The 24,858-nt window shown below is 60.9% G+C and overlaps 1 protein-coding gene across 7 annotated transcripts; it reads right to left on the reverse strand.

The window, feature by feature from the left end:
* PTH1R (parathyroid hormone 1 receptor) lies at window positions 1-24,074 on the reverse strand. 7 transcript variants are annotated; one of them, XM_077859127.1, is made up of 17 exons: window positions 23,898-24,074; window positions 21,689-21,744; window positions 19,207-19,329; window positions 16,715-16,780; window positions 9,247-9,349; window positions 7,286-7,420; window positions 5,575-5,685; window positions 5,357-5,475; window positions 5,136-5,230; window positions 4,802-4,994; window positions 4,155-4,308; window positions 2,518-2,578; window positions 2,129-2,195; window positions 1,795-1,889; window positions 1,236-1,377; window positions 1,074-1,115; window positions 1-557 (listed from the first exon to the last, which is right to left on the reverse strand). In XM_077859127.1, exons 3-17 carry the CDS (start codon window positions 19,279-19,281, stop codon window positions 162-164), a joined length of 1,854 nt encoding a protein of 617 aa, XP_077715253.1. In that variant the 5' UTR covers window positions 19,282-19,329; window positions 21,689-21,744; window positions 23,898-24,074; the 3' UTR covers window positions 1-161. The 7 variants fall into 7 exon arrangements, with proteins under 7 accessions (XP_077715253.1, XP_077715254.1, XP_077715255.1 ...); XM_077859128.1 differs by having other exon boundaries at window positions 21,689-21,851; XM_077859129.1 differs by lacking the exon at window positions 21,689-21,744.
* Between the last annotated feature and the right edge of the window lie 784 nt (window positions 24,075-24,858).

The following is a 24,858-nucleotide window of genomic DNA, read 5'->3' on the forward strand; positions in this document are numbered from 1 at the left end:
TTCCTTTTCCCTTTTCTTTCTTTTTTTTTTTTCTCGTTTTTTTTTTTTCCTGTTTTGTCTTCCCAGCCCCAGCCCTGAGTGGGCAACTGTCCAACCGCCTGTCTCTTGGTCCGTCTGTCGGCCCTTATGTCCACGAGTCCAACCCTGGCACAGGTCCCCGATCACATGACCGTCTCCCACTCCTCCTGCAGCAGGGCGGGAGGCCGCTCCGGCGCGGAGGCCTCCTCGTCCAGCCCCGAGCAGGAGCCGTTGAGGAACCCATCGTCCTTGGGAGCAGCCGTGGCAGGTGGTGTGGCCGGGAGGGTCGGGGCCCCTGGCTTGGTGTGGCCCGGGATCGGGGGGTGGCCGTTGGTGGTGGCGGTGGCGGTGGCGGCAGCGGCGGGCAGCAGGCGGGGGCTGAGGGGCAGGCCAAGTCCCGCGCGGGGGCCTACGTTGGTCACGCTCGTGTGAGACACCATCGGGCCGTAGCTGTAACTGCTGCTCCCACTTCGGGCCTTGCGCTTGAAGTCCAGGGCCAGTGTCCAGCGGCTCCAGGATTTCTTGATCTCGGCCTGTACCTGCGAGGGCCGGGGGAGGGCGGACCGTCAGGTTGGCAGCTAACCCCTCCTCCTGCCATGTGTGCCCCCAGCCCCGGCCGTGCCCTTGTCCCTGCCCCTACGCTCAGCCCCGAATGGAACCAGAGGTGTGGGGTGTTCCTGGAAAATCCCAAGGCCAAGTAAAATCCCTGCATCCTCAGAAGTGGTGCCTGGCTGCAGGCAACAGACACACCCAGAAGCTACAAGGCTCCAATGGCCCCGGGTGGCTGAGTCCTTCAATTTGAATTACGGGGAATTCAGCCCTGGGGTTGGGAAGACACTGCCCCTGCCAGAGATTGAGGAGCCGGCAAATCCTAGCTCATCCTGAGCCTGAATCATCTGGAAAGACTCTCTGCCTTCAGAATGTCCTTGGGGATGTCTTGGAGGAACAGAGGAATTGGGTGGAAGAATGGAGGAATAAGACTTGGGGGACCCCTGGCACTTCTGTGTCCTCCTTGCCTGGCCCCAGCGCTGCCCCCCACCTGCCACCCTGCTTACCTCGCCATTGCAGAAACAGTATATGATGGCGACAAAAAATCCCTGTGGAAAGACGTGAGTGGGGTCAGGGCCCAGAGGCCGCATCTGGAGAGCGTGGGAGTGGCCGCCCCTGCCCTGCGCCCCCTTCCCGCCCTCAGCCAGGCCTTGGCCAGGGCTGCGCACCTGGAAGGAGTTGAAGAGCATCTCGTAGTGCATCTGGACTTGCCAGAGCGTCCCTGAGACCTCGGTGTACGGCGTGGCCATGAAGACGATGTAGTGGACGCCAAAGAGCGGCATGAGCACCAGTGTGGATTTGAGCAGCTTCCTGGGCCAGCAGGGCAGGCGGCTCAGGGACAAGCCACTTCCCCTGGGTAGTCACTGTGCCACCTGCACCTGCCAGCCCCAAGCTCTAGGCGCCTAGAGTTTCAGCTGAGCCACCGCCCTCTCAAAGCCACCCACTGCCCACCTGTCCCTGTACTCCCTACAATCAGCTTTTTGAGGGGAGGTCTGGGTTTGTCCCTGCCCCCTGCCCCCTCGCAGACCCCGCTCTAGGGCAGGGCCTAGCACTTAATGGCTTAGGTTGGCTCTGGGATGGCCCCAGAGAAATCCCATTACTGCTCAGGGTGGGGCCAGCCAGGGAGTCAGGAGCTGAGTCCTTCCCATGACACAAGCTCATTCCTGGGGCCTCTGTCTTTGTTTTCCTACGGGGCACTGGGGCGTGATGCCCCCGGGCACAGCTCACCGGTACTGCTGCCGCGTGTCACACCGGCCGGCATTGGTCTCCCGCAGCTTGGTGGCGAGCACCCGGACGATGTTGATGAACAAGATGAAGTTGAGCTGTGGGAGTGAGGCAGGGCTGCGTCTCGAGCTGCGCCCTGGCGGGGTGGGGGCGAGCGCCCTGGGGCCCATGGCCCTGCCAAGACGCTGCTCTGCGCTGCTGCTGCATCTCCAAGAGGACCCTTGTCTTCCCCAGCTGGGCCAGGACGGGGATCGGGTGCTTCTCAGGCCTGTGGCTCCAGCCCTGGCGGCGCCTGTAGCACACGCCCCCACCCGGCCCCATTGCCAGCCCCGCTCACCACAATAGAGGCCAGGATGGGCACCTGGATGATCCACTTCTTGTTCCCGGAGCTCAAGTCCCAGCACCTGGGGGAGGCCGAGGCATCAGCTCCCACCCCTGTTCCCACCCTGCGCCCCCCCACAGAGTGGCCCCAGAGTGGTCTGCTCTGCAGGCAGCTGTTAGGGACAAAGGACAGGGCGCTGTTGGGTATGGCGGAGCCTGAGGCTGCCCTCAGACACTTCTTTTGAAGCAGCCTCTTGTGACCCTGAGAGAGGACCCGGCTCAAAGCCAGACAGAAAACGGTAGCGGGGCCCACTCAGGGCCAGGGTACAGGGAGCCCCCTCACACACTGCACAGACCAAGGGGGTGCCGGGGGGTATCCCGGGCCCCTTCTCCACCTGGACCTACCCGGTGTTGGCCAGGGTGGCTCTCACGCTGACCCACACAGCCACGAAGACGGCGGGCAGACCTGTGGGCACATAGGGACGGTGCGTGAGGGACCGTGGGCACTGCCCACCGCGTCTCTCCCCTCGGCACACCCTGCCTGGCCCATTCCTCTCATCCTCCATGACCCCCCTCACCCCGGGCCCACGGGCGCCTGGTGATGGAGCCACACGCTGACATGTGCTGCTCTGCCTCCCCAACAGCCTCCTCCTAGGACTCTAGCACTCAGGACCCAGTTCAGCCCTCTGCCCTCATCTTGGCTCTGCATCTCCTACCCACACATGCAGACCTGTCTGGTGCGTGGCAAAATAGGGCGTTGCTAACTTCCCCATGCCCAGACCATTTCCTCTTTGCCTTTAGGCTCTGGGCTGAGAGTCCCTGGGGGGAAGGGGCCTAGTACCAGCAGTTTTCTGTCCCAGCACCGCCCTGCCCCCAACACACACACTCAGTTTGAAAGGTCCTAGCCACCTCCTCCACCCCAGGGATGAGGCTGGATGGAGTGACAGCTGTCATCCAGGCTGAGTAAAGGCCACAGGGGAACCCTGGTGTTCCCAGGCCTGAGTCAGCTCAGATGGCACATGTACGGTACCTCTGAATGAGCCCAGACTCTAGACAGGAGCCCGGGTTCCCGCCCTCCACCCCCTCACACTTCATTCTAGGTCAGGTGCACCCTTGGGAGGGGCAGGGTGTGACCTGGGTTTACGGTGGGCAAAAGGGCTGTGACATTCTTGTGTCCCTCAGTTCTGTATGCTCGCAGTCTGTGTGTTTCCTGCCCAACCCTGACACCCTCTAGCCCCAGAGCCCAGGTCAGTTTCAGGGACCAGAGCCCCAACTCTGGGGCTTGCCGTGGCTAAAGTCAAGGTCAGAGTATGTGCCAAGGGGCTGTGGCTGTTGACCTGAGAGCTTCTGGGTGCCGAGTGCAGGGAGGGCTTCAGCCACCGGGCCTACCCCTCTGCAGTCTGGCCAGTTGCCCCGGAGCCCAGCCAAGCTCTGGTGCTGCCAACAATAATGGACAATTATCAGTAACTCAATCCCAGAGCCCATGGGGGAGGAGTGCCGAGCCCCAGCAGCCCATTCGGCAGAGGGGCTGCCGAAGCCCCAGATGAGGCCAAGAGTCCGGTCTGGGGCTCTGGGTCATGGATCCCACAGGCAAGGTGGCAGTGGTGTGGACAGCTCCACGTGGTGTGGAGATTGGTAGGGAAACAGTGCTTGGGGTGGAGGGAGCATTCCAGATCTCAACTCCAGCCCCAGGATGGCCTCTGACCCACCATCCCACTCTGATGCTGAGCTGAATCTTGGCCTGAGAGCACCCCCTCCCTCTCCTGGGTTTAAGCCTCCACGCCAGGTGAATCTGCCTCCAGGTGAGCCCCAACCCCAGGCTGAGCACCCACTCCAGATACACCCAGACCTCTGGCCAAGGCCTGTTGCCTGAACCTGGGATGGGGTTAGAGTCAGAGAAGGGGTGGGCAGACCACACACTGGCGGCTCCAGGTCCAGGCCGGGATATGCTGTGTGGACACCTCACTCTTAGTGGCCCCTTTGACCCTGCTGCCTGTGGTCCCACCCTTGCCTGTGCCACGCTGCCCGCCGCGCCTGCATACCCCAGCCGAAGACTGTGAAGCCCCACAGGTACTTCTTCTCTGAGAAGAAGGCCATGAAGATGAGACTATGCAGGTACAGCCCCTCCACCAGAATCCAGTAGTAGTTGGTGGCCAGGAAATAAAGGAAGAAGGTCACAGCTACCCTGCAGCCCGCCTAGGAGAGCAGCTGATGTTAGCCAGAGGGCCGGCCTGCATCTGGGGAAGTCGGCGATGGGCTAGGGGATGAGCTCAGACAAGTGGTGCTGGCTGACGAAGGGCCAGGCTCTGGTCAAGGGCCAGGGCAAGGGCGCAGCTGAGGAGCAGGGGGCGGGGGTGGGGGAGGATGTTGCCAGGGGCAGGAGGGCACTCAGGACAGGGGCAGGGGCCAAGGTGAAGAGGTGGGGTGGCTGTGGGGTGCTGGGCAGAGGCGGGAGGGTTGATGAAAGGGGCGGGAGGGGGACAATCACAGAGTCCTTGGCCGAACGAGCGGGCGGGCAGCAGGGCTGAGGCTGGGCTAGGGACACGGTGGGGTGTGGGGTGGCTGTGAGCAGGCCCACGACGATGACGATGACGGTGACGCCCGACCCGCGGAAGCAGGAGGCTGGGTGGGGGGGTGCAGAGCTGGAGGTGCCCGGGCCGCGGCCGGGGGCAGGGGGGGGGGCACTCACGTAGCCGGCGGCGGCGGTGGGCGGCGGGGGTGCCTGGGCGATGGCGCGCAGCTCTTCCTCGGTGAGGCGCTCGGCCTCGTCGAGCGTGGCGCCCGAGTAGAGCACCGCGTCCTTGACGAAGATGCTCACGGCGCGAAGCATGAAGGACAGGAACAGGTGCATGTGGATGTAGTTGCGTGTGCAGTGCAGCCGCCTGCGGGGCGCGACAACACCGTGGGTGGGGGCCCGGGGACACGCGGGGGGCTCCCGGGGAGCCAGGCTGTGTGTGGGGGGCGGGGGGGAGGGGGGTGCGCAGAGGGAAGGTGCTACCCCGGCCCGCCCCGGCCCCGCCCACCTGAAGTAGGCCAGGATGAGCACGGCCACGGTGAGGGAGGCCAGCGACACGGAGTAGCCCACGGTGTAGATCATGCCCAGGCGGTCAAACACCTCCTGTGCGCGTGGGGAACACACAGTCAGCGCCCCGGGACTCAAGGTTCGCTCAGGAGTCACCAAAGGGGTGGAGGTGGCCTTATCCAGATCACCCCCTGATGGGGTGGGGAAAGGGAAAACTCGCACCCGTTCACGAGTCTCGTTGGTCAGGAACTTGACACACTCGCTGTAGTTGGCCCACGTCCGGTTGTGTCCAGGCACCAGCTCCCAGCTGCCATTGCGGTCACAGCGACGGTAGGCATGGCCTGCAGGTCCACGGGGAGGGTCAGCGTATGCAGAGAGGTTTGGGGCCCTGAGCTCCCAGTCTCTCCCTGTGGTCCCTGCCCTACTCCAGCCGGCCTTACCTTTGTGATTGAAGTCATAAATGTAGTCGGGACAGGGCACAGCCACCACCTCACCTGGTGCCCCCAGCGGCCAGCAAAGGATGTGGTCCCACTCGGGCAGGCAGGGGCGCCCTGTGCCCACAGAGACAGACAGACAGGGTGGGGGACACCAGTCAAGTCCATGGTTAGTGACCCAGAAGAATGAACACACCTGTGGTCGCTGGCTCCCTCAGGGACAGGTGTGCCCCAGGACTGGAGAACTCAGGCCTGGAGCGTTCTGGAGAGAATGCATTGAGCCTTACTACCTACTGTGTCCTACATAGAATTGAATCCCTGGCCTCATAGAATTCAGCCCTACAGCCCCTGTGTGCGGGTACTGGCACTGGCCCTATTTCCTAGATTGGCTGGTGGAGACCAAGAGAGGCAAGTATAGCTTAGGGCCCTGCCCTCCTCAGGTACTCAGCCCCTGGCCAGGCCTGTCTCTTTTTCCTCTGCTTTTGGTCCCACCTCCAGGTGTCTCTGGAGAAGGGCAAGTGCCCAGACTAACTCCCTTAGTTGAAAGTGTTTTCCGTGGGACCCCTGTCCAGAAACCATGGACGGGAGGCAGGAGGTCTAGCTGTGCCAGCTGGACTCCCAAACAGCTGCTGACCTCATGCATGTGTCCACCCTCTTTGCGTTCCAGTTTCTTCACTGGGTAGCTGGGATTGACCATATCAGCCTGTGCTTCCACCACCATCCCAGACCACCCTAAGCACCTGCTATAAGACTCCAATGATCATTTGTAGGGGGAGGTATACTCCCCCAAATCCATGTGCTAATTGCATTTGAGACAGGGTAACATATCCTACTTTGGGGTTCCAGCCTCACAGCAGAGATACTAAGTGACCTTGGAGGGTCCCCAGCCTCTGAATCTTCCACTTTCTTCCCCTCTAGTTCTCTTCTTTCCCCCTGCAGGGCTCCAACCACAGGACTCTCCAGCCATCCTGGAAGGCTGCCTTGATGGCTGGACCCACCCCAGCTTGGTGAAAGGCTCTCTGTCCTGGGCACCATATTCCCAGCCCCGCCTGGCCAGGCCCACAATTCCCTCTGGTCCCTGGGGAGCCACAGGGTGACCACAGCCTCCCAGATGTGGCCCATCTGGAATCTGCTGCCCACCCAGCCGGTTCAAACCGGCCCTGTGGCTGCAGCCTGGGCTCTGAGTTTGTCTCTCCTTACCTTCCTGAGGGACAACACAGCCCTACATCTCCCTCCCTCTCTTCTTCCTCCTCTGCCCACTGTCTCAGGCCCCGCTGCTCCCAGCCACCCTCCTCTCCTGCTCTGTGTCTATGACCCACCACTCTATGTGTTTTGGTGTGCCCTCTTCTGACACACTGGGTCCCAGTCTCAGTTTACGCCTCCTGGTACCCTCTCTGCCTGGGTCTTTGCATCTCTCCCTGCTCCTCTGTCTCCCAGGTTCTCTGTCATCTCTCTCCACAGGAGGGGCCACAGCCCGGGGTCCCCCACCCCGGGGTAGTGCGGAGCAAGTTCTCTGCCCAAATCTCCCAGTGGTCCAGCCCCCTCTGCATGATCGCTCCTGGGCTCTGTGTCCTCCCAGCTCCTCCCCTGCTTTCCTGGGGAGCGGGCCACAGCCTATGCCTTTCCACAAGAGCTCAAGAGCATGAGCTCACCGAAAGGGGATAGAGCCGTGGGGTGGGCGGGTCTCAGCCAGTCTCGGATGGACACACAAACATACCTCGGTGCCTGCTGCCAGTGGGCACCTCCTTGTCCTCCTCGGACTCAGGGTAGAGCTTCCCAGATGCCTTCTCTTTCTTAGGCTTCCCTGATGTGGATGCAGAAGCCCATCCTTTGTCTGATTCCATTATGTCAGCTGGAGAAATCAGAGCAGTCATGGCTGTCAACGAACTGTGCTATGGCAGGGGACCCAGGGGACCTTCCTGCCTTAGAGGGATCCCCTTTGTACAGTGGGGTTGATCCCTGCCCTGCTGACAGCCCAGGCTGTTGGGAGAGCTAGGTAAGAGGTGAGAGAGTGCTTTACAAACTGTAGAGCACTCGCCAGGTGCAGAAGTAAGCAGAGAGCATGGAGACTGTCAACAGGAGGTTCAAACGGGAGCGAACACCATGTGGGTGTGGGATCAACTAGTGGGTTGAGCAGTAAGTGTGGATAAGACTTGGGCAGAGGTCCTGTCCTCCCACCCAGGAGCGGGAGCCAGAGCCTGTGCAGGAGGACAAGACTCCCACCAGGGGGCGCAGGACAAAAGTGGACAGTAGGGGTGATGTCCGTGGAGGTTAAACAGTGAAAATGAAGGCTGGCTGGAGCACGGTGCAGCTCAGGAAGCTGGCGGTGTGGACGCCATGAGCAAGAGTGTGCAGCTGTCAAGGGTGTTCATGCACCTGCTCCTGCTGCTCCAGGTCTCTACCTCGCTGCAAAGTCTCCCTCATTATCTGACCTGTGTCCCTGCAGTTACCTGGACCCACCCAGGTCAGGGTTTGTGGCAGCAGTGCGAAGCTGAGTGCAGACCCCCAGACTGGGATGGAGTGGCTGTGCCCGTTATCCTGCCTGACCCTGGAGCATTAGTGGGGGGGGGGGCAGCAGGATGAAGTGGAGCAGGAGGAGAGGAGCTCCATCAGGATGAGGCACCATGGCGGGGAAGGTGCCCCTGGGCTTCAACTGGGAAAAGCACTAGGACCCAGAGTGGGGGGTGGGCATCTGATCCCCAGACCCTGATGTGATTGGGGCAGGGGACCAAAGAGCCACCAGAGGAGCCAGTATGGACAGGGCTGGGACTGCACAGACCATGTGAATCCCTGTGACTGTGAGCAAAGCCCACATGCGACAGTGTGTGTCACTGTGTGCGCTTCAGTCCCTAGCAGTGTAGGGGCCAGCTCCAGACAGGAAACGGTTCTCCTCGGCCAGTCAGGGGGGTCTGGGCCTCTTCCAGGTTGATGAGATTAATCAGACAGGCAGCAGAGGCCTGAATGCCTACTAATGAGCTCCCAGCAACGCTTTCCAGGAAGTGGACTCAGGGAAGAGATTAGCTGGAGATGAGGCAGGAACTGGGAAGCCAGGTGAGTGCCCCTCCCACCTCGACCTTGGCAGGGGTCCCTGAAGATGCGGTGCTGGTGTGCAGAAGCCCCGCCGACCCCATGTCAAACCCCCTCTCCTGGACAGAGACCATGATTCACAGTCATAGATACCCATCCCTACCCTCTATCCTTCTCCCCATCCAGTCCCGTGGACCCTTGATTCTCCTGACCCTGGACACCTTAGCCTTGTCCTCTGACCAGGTGGCCTTCAAAGATCTACTTATTCTTGTGGACCTGCCTTGGATACCTCCTCCTCCAGGAAGCTGTCCCAGTGCACCCCAGTGGGGTTTGGCATCCTACTCTGCTCCTGATCCTGGGGTGCCCTGCCAGGGCTAAGCCTGTTAGGGATGATTTAGGCTGTGGCTGCCTTCCTACTGCCCTAATCCCACCCTGGGAGGGAAGGCTCTGCATTTTAGCCTGCTGACTTTGATCACAACTGACCCACCTTGCTTGGGCCTGACCCTCCCTTTAACTGGAAGCCCTCTCCCCTGCTGCCCCTTGGTTCTGCATCCTAGGCTCTCACCTGCCTTCGGCTCCTCCCCTGCTTCTCCTGACCTCGCCCCCAGACCCTCTTTTTTTTGGCCGCGCCCCACGGGACTCCGCCCCCACCTGGCCTCTGCAGGACTTCTTTGAGCCGCTTCTGGCACTGGGCCTGGGCGCGGTGCAGCAGGAAGATCTGCTCCTCTTTGGTCATGACGTCATCTGCATCCACCTACCAAGTTGAACGTCAGACTGCAGGCAGGACTTCCCAACCCAGTAGCAGGTCCCACAGTCATCCCAACCTCTCTGAGGCAGTCCCGCCTTTCCAAAGACCCTGAGTCTAGAATTTGGGAACTCTGCCTTATGTAGCTCCCACTTTACCGATGGGAAGCTTTGGCTCTGACGGATAAAAGAGGGAGGGGGGATGTCCCCTGCCTGCTCGCTAGTAACCCTGTGGGCTGCAGCCACTGATACTCTCGGTCCAGTCTGTTCCCCAAGGGTACAGGGAAAGGGATTGGAATGTCCCAGGATGTATCCTCACAAGATCCTGTCTGTGGGGGACCTAGTGGGGAGAGGGGGTGGATAAGGAGTGGTGAACTCTGGGGATATAAACCAGGCCTGGATTCTTTCAAGCCCTGGTGCCCTGGGGGACCTTGGGAGTCACCAATTTCCATCCTGGCCCTCACCCCAGTCAGTGCTTTCCCCAGTGAATGGTGAGTGCCTCAGCTGCTCCCACCCTCGAGATCTCAAGAGCCAGAGGTCAGAGGAACTGCTGGCAAGTGGTCCGGTTGGGCGGGCACTCCTGTGCGGGCTGTGAGCGAGAGTCACCCGCAGCCCACTGCTTATCTGGAAGGCCCTTTAGCCCAGCAGACCCCGAGCTCTGACGGCGCCAGCGGGCCTTTGCTTCCTCCCCTTCCTTCCGACCTGCACACCCTGGGCACTGGCTGCCACCCACTGGGCTACTTGGCATCATTTTGAGGAAGAGAACCAGAAGGTCATGGGCATCTGGGGGCTGAACCTGTGTTCCTCTTAGGGTTCCAAGAAGGTCAGAGCAAAGGCAGCATGCTGCCCTGGGGACTGCTCCGGGCGACCAAGCCTAGCACTTCCACGAGTGCGACCCACAGAGTTAGTAGGCGGCTCGCGGCCCCGCCCGCTCAAGTCTGACGCGTCCGTCCCCTTAGGCCCCAGAGCAGGGCTGTGCGCCCCGACCCCGCAGGGCGGAACCTGGCCCCTCGGCCCCGCAGCAGGCAGAGCTGCCGCCCCTGCCCCTCGGACGCCCCAGGGCCCCTGCGAGCGCAGAGCCAGGGGGCGGCGCGCTGGGGTAGGGGCGGCGGCCGGCGGCCAGGGCGGGGAGCTGGCTGCAGGGTGCGGTTCATGGGCCGCGTCTCTCGGCGGCAGCTGCACGGGCTCCAGGGCCAGGGAGTCTCCCGTGGGCTCGGCCCGGCTCGGGGGCCGCTGCTTTCACTTGGCGGCGGCGCGTGCGCGTGTGTGCGCGTGTGTGCGCGTGTGTGCGCGTGTGTTCCGCTCCCGGCCGTGCGCTCGAGCGCGAGCAGCCAGCGGCGAGCCCCGGCCCGGCCCCGGCCCCGTGCGCTCTGCGTGGGCACCGACCCGCAGGCACACCCGGGGCGCGAGCCTCGGGGGCTGGGGACACGCGTGTGAACAGCGGGCGTCTGTCGGGCGTCTGTGCTTCCTCTGTCCGCGGGAGCCTGCGACCTCAGCAGGGCCCCTGCCATGCCCCCCGCCCCCACCCCAGCCCAGGAAGGGCCAGCACATTCCGACGTGCTCCCTCCCCTCCCGGCTCTGCAGCCTCCCCGCCCCGCCCCGCCCCGCCCCGCCCAGCGCCGCCGACGGGGGCAGAAGCGGCCTCGCAGGGGGCGGCTTGAGGCAGGACGACCTGCCCGAGTCCAGAGGATCCAAGACTGACCTCAAGTTTTCTCTGTGCGTCTGGCATTGGGGCTCCCTGCGTGGCTGCCCCGCTCACCCCAACCCATTATCGCACCCTTTCGCTACTGTTGCCATCATTACAACTAGTACCTCCATCAAGAGCCGCCACCACCTTCACCAATGACACCAACACGACCGTCACCATCCCCCATCACCACCACCACCACGAGCACGAGCACCATCCCAACTGAGATGAGACCTCATTACCATCACCACCACCGGCCCTACTCCCACCATGACCAACACCGCCACCACCAGGATCACCACCACCTGCGTCACCACTATCACCATCACCACTGAAGGGGACATTAGCACCATCACTGCCATCACCATTATTGCCCCCAGCCCCATAAGCACTGTCGGTACCGCCTCTGCCGCCGTCTTACCCTTACTCCCTCACCACACCCCCGCCCCCACCTTCTGCCCACCCCCCTCTCTCTCAAGACAGATACCGCGCTGTATTTCTTCTAGCTAATGGAAAGCTCCCGAGTGGCTGAGGTATCCACCAGTCCCCAAAGGCTGACACACCAGCCCTCCCAACGGACAGACTAGCCTGCTGATGTGACGGAGGGCTGGCTGACATGGGTGGAAAACTGCCCATTTGGCAGACTGACTGACAGGTGTGCTAGCTGGGCCACGGCCAGGGACTAACGCGTGCTCTGCTCAGCCCCCACCTACTGCTGTTGGCTTTTCCCTCTCTGTGGCCAAGAGGCATCCCCTCGTCTCTGGAGTCTGGTTTCCATGGTGGGGCTGGGAATGCCTGGGAGAAAGGAAGGCATGTGTCTCCAGCACCCCATGGCCCTCAAACTCCTCCATTCATCCACAGGGATGGTGCCCCCACCCTGGACTCCCTGAACTTATATAGGCCCCATTTCTCTGACTGCCACTGCAGCAAGAGAAATCCAAGCCAGAGTCAAGGAAGCAGTAACCCAAGGCAAGGAAGGCAGTTCCACACCAAGTTCACTTCACTTGCCTTGAGTGCAGCTCCCCCGCCTGCAACACCCTCGTTTGCCCCTCCCTCCAGCTGCACCCTCTCCTCACCCAAGGAGATTCTGCTGGCCAGCACAGGAGCTTGAATCGCACCTCCACCACTGACTGGCTCTGTGTCTAGGAAAGTTGGTTAACCCCTGTGATCAGAAAGATGATAGGGCTGTTGGTGAGGATTCAGTGCGGTACTTCGTGGTGTGGGTGTGGGTGGGGTCGGGGGAAAACTGGTTGCTCTAATTGCTCCCATTAGCAGCAGCAGCAGCACCAAATCATGGCTCTCCCACTCTGGTTACGGGCACCCCTGCTGCTAGGCATTGAGGGTGGCCCCAGGCTGGGGACATAGAGTGGCAGGGGGAGATTGGGTACATGAGTAAGTCTAGGGGGCTACAGTGAGGGGTGGATGGGAGGTGGGACTCCAGGAGGGTGAGGAGCAGGGAATACAGGAAGGCCCACTGGGTGATGTGGTGTGTGATGAGCTTTTGGGGTGATCCAGCCTGGACTCACAGTAAGAGCCCAGATCACTGCCAGCACTCCACCTCGCCCAGAAAGCCTGGGCTTGGTTGGGGGGCAGGCAGGAGGACCCTTCATCTGCCTCTGCCCCAACTGGAAGCTTTATGTCCTGGGGGTGGAAGGGAAAGTGCAGCTCTGATTCCCCTCCTGGCCCGGTGACTCTGTCTGCTGCTCTCTCTCCCCACCTTTCCCCTCTTCCCCTTCCTTTGCAGAGTTCAGATCTTTCTGGCCCAGCTCCTGGAGTGAAGGACTCAGGGGTGCATCAGTTTAGATACATAGAGTCTGCAGATCTTGGGTTTCAGGAGCAAGAGGTGAGGGAGCCAGCGCTGGATCATGGCCAGGCATCACCCACTAACTGGCGGGGCCACCGAGCCCTGGCACCGGGTGTCCCGAATCCCCCCCTACATCCTTCTTAGGGTCTTGCGTTAGGGCTGACTTACCCTGACTTAACCACCCTGGGGCTTGGCTTCAGTGTCCCTCGCCTTGGCACACCCCCCATGTTGAACCTCCCAACACAGAGCCTTCCTGTGTGCACATGTGTGCACGATGTGCATTTTGTGAACATGCAGGGGGTGAGTGGGGTGATGCCCTGACCTCAGCTCTGAGCTGAGAGGAGTAGGGAGAGAGGCATCCTGGGAGCAATGAGCTGGTGTTTGTTGGGCTCCAGGCAGGGTACAGGTGGAGGCTGGAAGCCAGTCTGTTATTTACAAACATAGAAGCTGCTGTCCCAGGGAGAGAGTAGTGTGTGGTCAAGAGGCCCGGATGTGTTTCTCATTTCCTGAGTTCAGAAGCCCGGACGAAGAGAAAAGCCATCTGCTCGTTACCCCTCCCCTGGGGGGCAAGCAGCTCCTTCTACCTTGCAGGAAGCCCCACTGAGGAACGAACGGTGTGTCTGGAGTTGGGGATGGGAGTGGTGGCGGCAGTGCGGGTGGAGGTGAGGACAGGGAGGAGACAGCATCTAGGCTGGTGATGGTGATGGAGGTGTGACGGTGACAGTGGTGGTGGAGAGAGCCAGTTCCATGCCACTGACCAAATGAGGGCCACTCCTCTCAGTTTCTCTCCTTACTGCCAAATTCCACACATTTGCTGTCTGTGATCCCAGACATGCCTACATTCTCCTCCAGGCAAAACGAAGGAAGGAATACAAGGGCTACTTCTCCAGCTGCCTCCACCTCTGCCTTTGGGAAAGGGGCTTCTTCCACGGAGTGGCGTCAGCCTGGAGATGCCCTCTTGGGTCATCTCATCCATCCATCCACCCTGGTTCAGCCTGGTCCCCTGGGGGAAGGTGGCTGTTGGCTTCCTGCTCTCCTCTGGAGTAAGCAAACCTGCCTGTTGGTGTCCATTCAGGCCCTCTGCCCACTGGCACCTGCCAGTGCCCCTGGAGCTTTGTCCACACCTCCTTTACCTTCTACCACAGCCCCATCTTACAAACGGGGACATCAAAGCTCAGAGTCGCAGTTAAAAAGAAGAGGGCCAGTCTGCTGGACCCTGAGGCAGCAACCCTGGACGAAGCACCCATTTCCATGGATGCCCGAGTGCGAGCCTCAGTCCCAGCTTTCCAGAGTCCTCTTGGGCTGTGTCTTCTGCTGCATCAAGCAAGTGCCTCCTAGCAGAGCCTTTGAGGCAGCCTGCACAAAGGGAATTCCGGGGTGGGGGCAGACAGGATCACATGGCCCTGGTGCTGGTGATGGCATCTGGTGCTCAGCTCTAATGGGACAGAGGACAGTTGCACCCTGGTGTTAGGAGTGAGGAGAGTGGTACCTCCAGAAAATCCAGAAGGAGAAAACCTTGGCTCGCAGGAGACCCCCTGGTGACCTCCTGGCCTTCCTGCATCTCCTCTCCAGGTTCCACTACTGGGACCTGTGCTGGCACCCATCGATGTATCCCGTGCCAGCTGGCCAGGGATTGCTCCCCGCCCCTTGCTGCCCTCTGTCTGTCCGGCTGGCCCGAGCAGGCTGGGACGGGCTCCCTGCCGGGGACACTCCTGCCCCGCCACCGCTGACAAGTGCTGACTTTTCCTCCCCCTCTCCAGGCCTTCCTGAACAGGCTGCCTGTGTTCGGGGCTGGGAGGGGCCCGGGGGGAGGCACTGTGACGCCTCTCATCCTGGCCAGCGTGGACGCCTTCAGGGCAGGCGGTGGGATGGAGCCTGGGATGGCGGAGTTGGCTGCTGGACCCAGTGGATCTTCACAGGCGGCCTCTACCTGGCCTGCAGTACCAAGGCCCAGAAGGATAGCATGGCCTAGCCTAACCGTACGCCTGGTCAGCAGAATAGGATCCCACCAGGTCTCACCTCCACGCAAGGCCGGTCCTAGAGTTGGGGTTCTTTAGGGTATAGAGGTTTCTGACATCTTTGAGAATCTGAGCGAAACCGCCCTCTCTCCCCGTCACACCGTCTTTGGCAGACAATATCAGGGGTCTGCAAAACCCCCATCCCACTCTTTCCTTTTCCTAGGGACTCACTCCCTGCAAGAGCTGCCTTCCTGATGTGGTGGCTGGACCAGGGAGTGTCCCCAGAAGGCCCACAACAGGAATCTGGGGGAGGCCGCTTGACGCCTCATTAAAACATTCCGAAGAAAACCCAAGTTCCCGGGAGGGCTCGGCCCCCCTCCTCCTGCTCTGTCCACAGGCCCTTCCCAGAGCTGGGGTGTGTGTGGGGTGTTTAAGGGCAGGTGATATAAAAAGCCTCAACAAATCAATACAAAAAAGACAAATAACCCATAGAAAGATGAGTAATGGCTCTGAACAAGCTCTTAGAAGAGGAACAATAGACCAATGCAAAGTCCAAAACTCATGGGTAATTGGCAAATTAAAAGGACAAGAGACACCATTTTTCACCTATCAGAATGGCAAAGGTGAAAATCTTCATAACTACCCTATGAGACAGAGGGAGTGGGAGAGAGACCCTCCTGGTCACTTCTGGTATTGTGCATAGAAACTGGCACAGGCTTTCTAGAGGGCAGTTTGGCCATGTCTTTAAAAAAAAAAAAAAAAAAAAAAAAGGAAAAGAAACGTGCATGTGCTCAGACCCAGCAATGAAGAATCTAGAAATACCCTACAGGGAAATGGTCACACAGGGACATAAGAGGGCATTTCAAGGAGCTTCCCTGCCACTGTCTGGAATCACACACGCACACACAAAAACTATGCAGAAAAGATCTAAATGTACATTTCTAGGGGCTGCTAATGAATCCTAGGTTTTGGAATACTATGCACCATTAAAATAATAGATTTATATTTACTGACAAGAAGATCTCTGAGATACACCTCTTAAGTAAAAAAAAATGTACACAGCAGAGCCTTACCTACAGATACTACTCATTTAACAACAAGCAGAAAACCGACAGGACAAAATTCTGCTTTATACGTACACAAAAAGGTTATCTTTTGGAAATAAACAGACAAAGGTCTGGGAGGACATCCCCCACACAGACTGTTAAAAATGGTTTTCTCTCGAAGAGCACTGGGACTCGGGAGTCATCAAGAATGAATTTTGTTTAATCTGTGTTATGTGACTCTTTTATAAGAAAGAACATATTCAAGGATTAGTTCAATTAAACATAAGAAAGTACAAGCAAAAAAATAGAAGGATTTTATGAAAGAAGGAAAGAAAGAAAGGAACAGAGAAACAGAGAAAGAAAGAAAGAAAAAAGAAAGAAAAGGAGGAAAACTTTTAAAAACCCACCATAGGACACGGGGATCTCCTGTCAGCACATCCCTCACCTTGCTTTGGAGGAAGAAGCTCAGCACAGGAGTCTGAAGACCTGGGTTCAAGTCCCACCTCTGGCACAGACTCACTGCGTGAACCTCAGGACCCTTTCCCATAAAATGGGTGGGTGAATGGGACGGAATAAGAAAACATTTGTGACAGTTTCTAGCTCAGCATCAGGGGACAGTCATTGTTCAATACATGGTGGTTCCTCTGGTCTTTAAAAGATGGGCCATGGCCACACTGGCCCTAGAGCAGGCTGGGGCCTAATCCCCCAGCCACCACAGTCCCTCCTGTGCCTGACCCCGAGGTCACATCTCTATGCTCGAGGCCCATGTTGACCTGTGGCCTCTGCCATGGCAGTTTCTCCTTCACATGTATGCAAGCTCAGGGCGTCCCCAGGATGAGGCGCCCCCAAGGCTAACACCATCCCTTTGACCCCTACTCACATCTGTGGGTCCGTCCCTTCCTTCAAAATTCACTCCATTTGGCCCCCAGCACACAGTTACTATTCTCTGTAAGGACAAAATGGACCAGCTGAGTCTGGCCACAGCCCTTTCCTCCCGGTGGGATGCTTTTTGATCCCCCAGCCCCGAGGTCCCTGGAGACGGGAGCCTGCTCCCGGGGCTGGCTGGGCAGGCAGTACACAGGTCTGGCAACAGAGGCCACCAGCTGAGTTCAGTGGACTTGGTGGGCATCAGCATAGATGTGGATGGGAACGGCAGTCTCCGGGTTCAAAAGAGGAAGCTGGCAGGCTGGCAGTGTCTCGCTGGCTCCAGCTGAGCCCAGGGGGCCTACAGGGGATTGGGTGATCATTGAGCCACATCCTCCAGCCCTAAAACCAGGGAAGGCCCATGGCCTCAGTGTCCAGCCACGGATGTCCCCAAAAGGTCTCAGAGCAGATCCAGCCATGGCACCCCTCCTGCCCTGCCCTCAGACCTGCCCCAGGGCTAAGCCAGGCAAATTCTCTGCATGTGCCTCAGCTTCCCCAGAAATCAGTGTGGGGCTCTGGGCACCCATTACCCCCTTCCCATAGAGACACGGGGCTTGGCAATAGATTGGCACGTGAAAAAAGATGGTCCTACTGATTTCGTGATTCAGATTATTTTAAAAATGGGAACAGTAACAAAACCCTTTTTTCTAGGGTTGTTGGAAAGATTAAAACTAATTAATACCGTAAAGTGCTTAGGACAGTGTCTGACGAGTAGAAAGCACTAAAAAAGCATTGATTAAATGAAAAATAAGAACTAGACCTGGGTGCACATGTGCTCACAAATGCACACACACACACACGCGTGTGCACAACTATGCCCCTGCAAGTCATGTGCAGACCCACAGCTTCGGACACATGTGTTCACACACGACTCAGCCACACGCTCACCCAGATCTAGAGAACAGCCTGCCCAGAGTCCCAGCGGTCCCGCTCTGACAAACAAACGACTCTCAGCACCCTCACGTCCATCATCCTGTCTACCCCAGGGATGTGCACGCAGATTGCGGCTGGCTCGGCACACACTCTGGAAGGGACGGTGGTGGGGAAGGCACGCCTGGCCCAAGGGGGAGGGTGGGGAATTGGGTCCGGGTCCTGGCATTTATTTCTTGTAAATGGCCTTGACTTCCCCATCTATAAGTTCTCGTATGGGGTGAGGTTTCTGGCTTTGGGGAGCCAGAGTCGTGAGGGCATGGGCACCGGAGAATGGGTCTTGCCACGCTGAGGGCCCCCCTCCGCCCCCCACCCCAGGAGAAGAGAGCCTCACTTAAATCAGGGGACTCTCAGGCAAATGTTCCTCGCTAGTTTTTTGCAGAAGGTGTGGAGAATAGCCCCAGGTCCCGCGGGCCTTAGGCAGGGCTGGAGGACTCCCAGAGCTCCTGCCTTCCCGCCTAAGGTTCTTCCCGGGTAGGGAGCTGGTCAGGAGAAGGTGGGTGGCTGCCTGCCTGCCTGCCTGCTTCTCTAGAAGGCACATGCCCACCTGGGAGGTACTGGGGAGGCAGCAGGGGCCTTGGAGCCGGACACACAGGCAGACAGCCTCCTCAGCAACGGGCTAGTCCTGTGAGACAGGGCTGCTGTGGGATCCGACTACTCCCTGGGTCCCGGCCCCCCATCTCTGGCCCAGAAGGGGGAGGATGCTCCCCCCCCACCCCCAGCCTCTGCCAGTCTCTCCTTTTCTCTGCTATTCTTGGTCTATCTACTCCTTCTGCTCTGGGGAGCTCTCATCTCCACCCCCTTTGTCTCTCTTCTCTCTCTCTTGCTTATCTCCCAACCTGCCTCTTCTCTCTCTCTCTGGTCTCCTCTTGGTCTCTGCTCTCAGGATGGGGGTCCCTCACTCACCAGAGTCCCCCTCCAGCATGTTTCTTCTGGAGGAGTGTCCTGTGAGGGTGGTCTCCTTCAGAGGACCTCCATCCTTCCTCTGGGCCACATCACACTCGCCTCCCTGGGCAAGAGCGTCTGCGTGTGTGCATGCGATCGCGAGAGCTGGAGGGGACCCCTAAATCCTACCCCTAACCTAGGGGATTCTGACCTCAGATCCACAGCCCTGTGTCCTGGATCGCAAACAAAACTTGCAGAAAACAGAGGCCCTGGAACAAATCTGTGGGACCCTCGATCAGGGCCAAAGCCAGGTCTACTGCTAGATCACACTGTCATCCCCGAAGGCGACACAACCAGAGCAGTGGAGCTCACAGAAGCAGAAGATAGAAGAACCCCAACCACAGAGTTCCAGACCTGGGACCCCAAACCCAAGCTTCAGCCATAAGGAGATGGGAGCCATCTGGAGCCGAGTCCAGACACCCCAGAGACAGCAGGCACCGGGGATCTGGGGTCAGAGGGGCCGTTCCTCCAAAGTTCAGATTGCCCAGGGAACCCAAGACTGTGCGCCCTGGACCCACCCAGGCACCGCAGAGCAAGCCCGCAGCCTGTCCCGAGTGCCGGCGAGGGACTTACCAGCGCGTACGCGGAGCTGAGCACCGGGCAGCAGAGCAGCAGCGCCAGGCCGGGCGCGATCCGGACGGCCCCCATCGCCACCGCCTAGGGCCCCGTCCCTCGGGGCAGCCGCCGCCGCCGGCCCTGGTGGTGGTGGTGGTGGGGTACAGAGCTGCGTCAGGCCGGGCTGCCCCGCCCACGCCCGGGCCTAGGGGACCCCGGAGGCCAGGCGGCCCGAGGCCCCGGGGCCCGGCGCGGGGCCCATGCGCCGAGGGCGAGCGAGCGAGCGAGCGCAAGGGAGAAAGAGAGGGAGGGAGGAAGGGAGGCAGCCGGGGGCCGGGCGGGCGGCGGGCGGGCGCCGAGCGCTGCGGAGCTGCCCGTCTGCCTCGGAGCGGAGAAATCACATCCATATGGCCGGGCCCCCCGCCCCCGGCCCGCCCCCCGCCCCCCCCCCGCGCCGCCTTTTCTTTCTTTTTTTTTCTTTTGGGGAACTGGGAGCTGTGGCTTCGCCCCACGCCCAGTGGGGGAGGGGTCGGGGGAGGGGTTGGGGTCGCGGTCTGCGGGGGGCGAACCGGGCTGTTATTTTTAGCTCGGCGGCGAGCCCCGGGCGGGGAGGGGAGGGGAGGGGGCGGGGCGGGGCGGGGGGCGCGTTTCGAGTCGCTCGGGGCGTGCAGTTTAGGGACGCGATCCTAACTTTGCAACGACGCTGAGCCGTTCGGTGCTCCGGCCGCCAGCCGCGTGCCCCTTAGCCCCCCTCGGATCCCCATCGTGCCTGCGGCTGCCTCCCGAGCCCTCTCCGCATCCCGGGCCGGGGCCCCGCCCGCGCCCCCGCCCGCGCCCCCGCCCGCGCCCCCGCCCCCGCCCGCGCCGCCGGAGCACGCCCGCGGCCGGGACGCTCTGCCTGTCGGCCTGTCCGTCCGTCTCCAGCTCCCCCAGCCTTGGCCTCCGTTCTTGCAGCAGCCCCGAGCTCCGTGTCGGTCACTCCCTCGCTCCCTCCCTCCCTCCCCTCCCCCTTCTCTCTCTCTCTCTCTCTCTCTCTACGAAAACATTTGCAAGTTTCCAAAAAAGCCACGGAGCCGAGCGGCACGGGGCTGGCGGCTCCACCGGGCTCCGAGGAGGCGCCGCCGACCGACACCGAGACGGAGCAGCGCGCCCGGGGCCCGGCCAGGCCCGGAGCCGCCCCGAACCCAACGCCGCCCCCGCGCCCGCCCCCGCGCCCGCGCCCGCGCCCGCCCCGACCCCGACTTACTCCGAGCGCGCCGCCGCGGCCCCCGCCCAGCCATGGGTGTCGGGGACCCCCCGACAGCCTCCCCAGGACAGCGCCCCGTCCGCGGCCCCGGGGGCACCTCATGGGGCTCTCGGGATGCCCTCCGGCCGGCCCGGCCTCCAGCGCCCCCCGCCCGGCCGCCGCTCGGAGCCGCCGCCCGCCGCGCGCGTCCCTCGCCTCGGCGTCTGCCGCTCCCCCTGCCCCCGCGGCCGGGCGCCGCTTCCCTCCCCGCGCGCTCCCGGGCCTCGCCCCCGCCCCCCGCGCCGCCCCCGCCCGGGCCGAGCCGCCGCGCCGCCGCGCCGCCGAGCCCAGCCCGCTGCCCCTGCCCCTGCCCCTGCCCCGGGACGCTCCGCTAGGGGCCGCGCCCGGGTCGCCGGCGGCGGGGGGGCGTGTGCAGGGGACGGGGCCGGGGGACTCGGACGTCGGGGCCCGGGCACGTCGCCCGGGACGCAGCCGCCGCTCCGGTCTCCTCTCCGGGAAGCACAGACGGGGTTTTTCTGGTCGGCCTGCGGGGGCCGGGGCCGGGGCCGGGGCCTGAGCCCGGAGCGGGGCCTCCTCGCGGGAGGCGCCCCGCCGCGGCGCTCGGGCGGGCCCGGGGTCCCCGGGGAGGCTCCGGGCCGCCAGCCCCGCCCCCTCCGCCGCGGCCTCGCCGGGACCCCCAGCTCGGGAGCCCCGAGGGGGTGGGCCCGCGGGGCTCGGACCCGCCCCCGCCCTGCCCCCGCCCTGCCCCCGCCCGCAGCTCGGGGCTCACGTCTCTCCCACCCTCCCCAGTCTCGACCCTTGCAGACGCGGCCCGGCCTCTCCGGCTCCGCCCCGGGCTCCACCCCGGGCGGCTCCAGCCGCGAGACCCCGGGCTCAGCTGGGACCCCCACTCCCGAGCCCCGCCTCCTGCTCCACCCCTTCACACCCCCAAACCGTCCTCGCGGACTCGGGCCCACGGGGGACCCTGGGCTTGGGGCAGGAGCCGGAGGAGTCTTTGCGGGCGGAGGGGGGGGTGCAGAGGGGGCGGGGTTGCGTGCTCTGGGCCGGGAGGGGACGCCGGAGCGCCAAGAGGAAGGGGTCCCGGACCCCCAGCCCCACACCTTTCAGGATCAGGCAGGGAAACTGAGGTGCTTGGAGGGCCCGGGATGCCTGGAGCAGAGAGCCTTAAGGATGCTCAGGAGCAAGCTCATGTGGTGGTCGGGGCCCTTGGAGATACCATCTGGGCTAAGTGGCAGCCCCTGCCCATCCACTTACCAGTTGTGGATCCTGGGCAGGACGACTTCCTGCTGTCTGGGCCTCAGTTTCCTCATCTGTAAAACGGGGACTTGACCAGCTGATTCAAAGGGCACTTTAACTTTACTGTTTTAGTGCTGCAGAGGGTAAGACCCATGGACTCTGTGGACTCCCCAGACTCAGCCTGTGGAAATTGAGCTCCTCAGAGCCCCCAAACCAGGACCACCCCCTCTTCCATCTCAAGGATGGCCCCTACCCTCCATGTGAATGGATCCGCAAGCCGAGCCCCTAAGGTCACTGGAATCCAGCTCCAGCCAGCTCCCGGCAGCCCATCCTTGTCCAGGCGCAAATCCACCCATCTCCCATACTGGCCCCACAGCTGTTTTCTCCGTGAGTCTGTGGCCACACCCTTCTCTGTGCCCCACTACCCTCAAGTTTCTTGCCCTGGTGATTAAGGACTACGCTGTTGGAGGCACCAGCCTGTTTGAGGTGACTCTCCCCACTAGGTACTGTCCACTAGACAGCTGACCTTCTCCCCATGTTCACTCCTCTGTCCTTGCCTTTGTCGTTTACTCTGCTGGGATCGTGCTTCTCTTGCCTGGTGTAAAGAACATTCCTCCCTCCTCGAGACCACATCTTTTCCACTACTAGCAGGGGGCACAGGTGGGTGCTGTGACTTGGGGGCTACCCCCTGGATGTATGGGTTTCTTGGGAAAAGGGACAGAGGCCCACGTGCCCAGAGTGGGTACCTAAAGAACATTTGTGGTTCTTCAGTGTTATGTTTTGATGGTCTTGGTTTTATGTCTCTGTTTCTATCCATTCTAATGACCACCCCTGCCCTGTGGTGATAGGGAAAAAAAAAAAAAAAAACAGTCATGGAGAGATGGGGGCAACTGGGGTACAACTGGGGACTAACGTAGGGAGTCCTCAGATCTGATACTAGGAAGCTTGAGATTGGGAAACACACAATATTTGTACTGGGGAGGGCCAGGGTGGGCTGTGGGTAGAGCTGCAGAGGGGGGTCTGATGGCTATGGGCCTCTTAAGGGTGTTCCTCTAGCCATGACTCCATGTGCCTCACCCCAGACATGCCTGTTGAGGTTGATCCCCTAAGGCACCTCCTGGTCTCTGGTTAAAGTGCCACCGTGGAGGTTGTGTGTCACACATTAACTGGTAGCACCCCAGTGCCTAGCAGAGCCAGCCTGCCCTCTTTGTCAGGCAATCCCCGTGGGGCCCGAAGGGTCAGTTTCTGGTTAGTTTTAGGTCAGTTTCAGAGGCATTTGAAAGGCTTGGTTGGGGGCAGGGAGTCCCCTTTGGTGACTCCCGTCTCTGATGGGGTCCTTGGAGGAAGAACCAGGGTAGTCACTAGAGCTCAGAACTGGAGCAGGGTCTGGACTCTGGCCCAGGGGCCCTAAACTGGGCTCTGCTGCCATGAGTAGGGCTGTGGCCAAGCTCTATAGACCCTAGGGCCAGGGTGGGCAGCAAACTCAAAAAGAAAAGACAGAGGCTCAGCTCTCAGCTCTGCTGCCTGGACTTGGTCCCTCAGAAAACCCCTTGTTCCATTCTGGGGGCTCTCTGGGAAAATTGGTCTGCAAACCCTCAACAGTTCATCCCCTAACCCTAGCCCCAAAGTCAGCTGGAATCCCAGTCTCAACCCCAACCCCATGCGGGTCTTTAGCCCAGTGTGACCTCTAACCTCTGGCTGAACCCTGACCCCAGACTGAGCTTCCACCAAGCCTCAATCCCAGACCTCTCTCTGATTCCAGTCCCCTCTGGAAGCTTTTCAAGGCAAGAGGCTGGTAGGGGAGGGGATGGCCAGGCCATAAGTGAACTGAGGTGCCACTTTTACAGCCATTTCGGCTGCTCATAAACACCCCCCACCCGGATGAGTCACTGGAGGCTCCCACAGCAGCTGGTCGGGCAGCCCCCTCCCCTTGCAGCAGGAAGCCTGGTTTTCTCACCTCTCAGGAAGGCAAAGGGAGGGAAGCTGGGGGCACAGGGGGCTGGGAGGCTGTGTCCAAGGCAGGGAACACTCTTGGGGCGCCTGGAGGAGACCCCCTGCTATAGCAACATCAGATCCACAGGCATCTCTGTGCAGGCATGCCTTGTCTGCTCCACAGCACGACACGGGTACACACACACACACACACACACGCACACACAATGGGGTACCATGGCCTTGCCCCTCCCAGCTGTGCTCGGATCCCAGGGTTACCTTGGATCCCACTCACCTGGAGCCCACAAGGCCTTCCAAGTAGGGCCTGGGGACTCAGAGCAGGCTCAGGTTGGCCATGGAGGAGAGGCCATGGATCGTCCTCGCGGCTTCTGTATGGTTCAGGCCTAAACAAGGATGTTGCTGCTAGGGACAGGAAGAGGCTTGAGTGAGAGCTTTCACTTGAAAAGAAAAATTAATTATTTTTTACTAAGCCCTGCACCAGCCCAGGACTTTGTCCCAGACCCCTGGTGGGGGAGCAGAGGCAGGTCCAAGGGTAGCAGTGTTTGGTACCCTGAGCTGGGCCCTCCCCCACCTCCATGGGTGTGCCTGCCAGGCGCCCAGGCCTCTGCCGTGGATGTGCCTCAGGGGTCCTCTCCTGGCTCCACCAAGCCCGTCTCCAGCCAACTGTCCTTCTATTTGTTCCTCTGTCCCTGTCTGCCCTTTCTGGCCTCTCCCACATCTCAGAAATTTCAGGCCCCTGTGAGGTATGGACAGAGCCCCGTGAGGATTTCATTCAAGTTTTGGGCACCTGAAGAAATCAGATGGAAGCTGAGGGCGGTTCATACCCAGGTCCCAGGCAGGAAAGCTGAGACCTGAGAAGGCCTCTCACCTCTCTGTCCTGGGTACTCAGTGTTCCCCGACCAGGTGACATGTGGGGACACTCATTCTACGCAGCCCTGGTTCTAACCCTGCAGCCCCATTGCCACTCTGAATGCCACTCTGAATCTGCCTCCTCGTCCACTGGAATGTGGGTTCTTGGCGTGAAACCAGCCAGTGTCACCCAGGCTCAGAGTCTGCTTATGCAGTTCCAGGTCCCGGAGGCAGAGGGTTGTGGACAGGATGACCTGCCTTCCTCTGTGGTTCTGTGAAATGAGCTCTGTCTGAACCAGGGCTGGGTCCAGACACGGAGAGTGAGGACGTGGACGGATGGGGCGGAAGAGGCTCTGCCGGGTTCTGGAACCTCACCCCCGCACCTG

This window comes from Canis aureus, chromosome 19 (genome assembly GCF_053574225.1).
Source record: "Canis aureus isolate CA01 chromosome 19, VMU_Caureus_v.1.0, whole genome shotgun sequence".
NCBI lineage: Eukaryota > Metazoa > Chordata > Mammalia > Carnivora > Canidae > Canis > Canis aureus.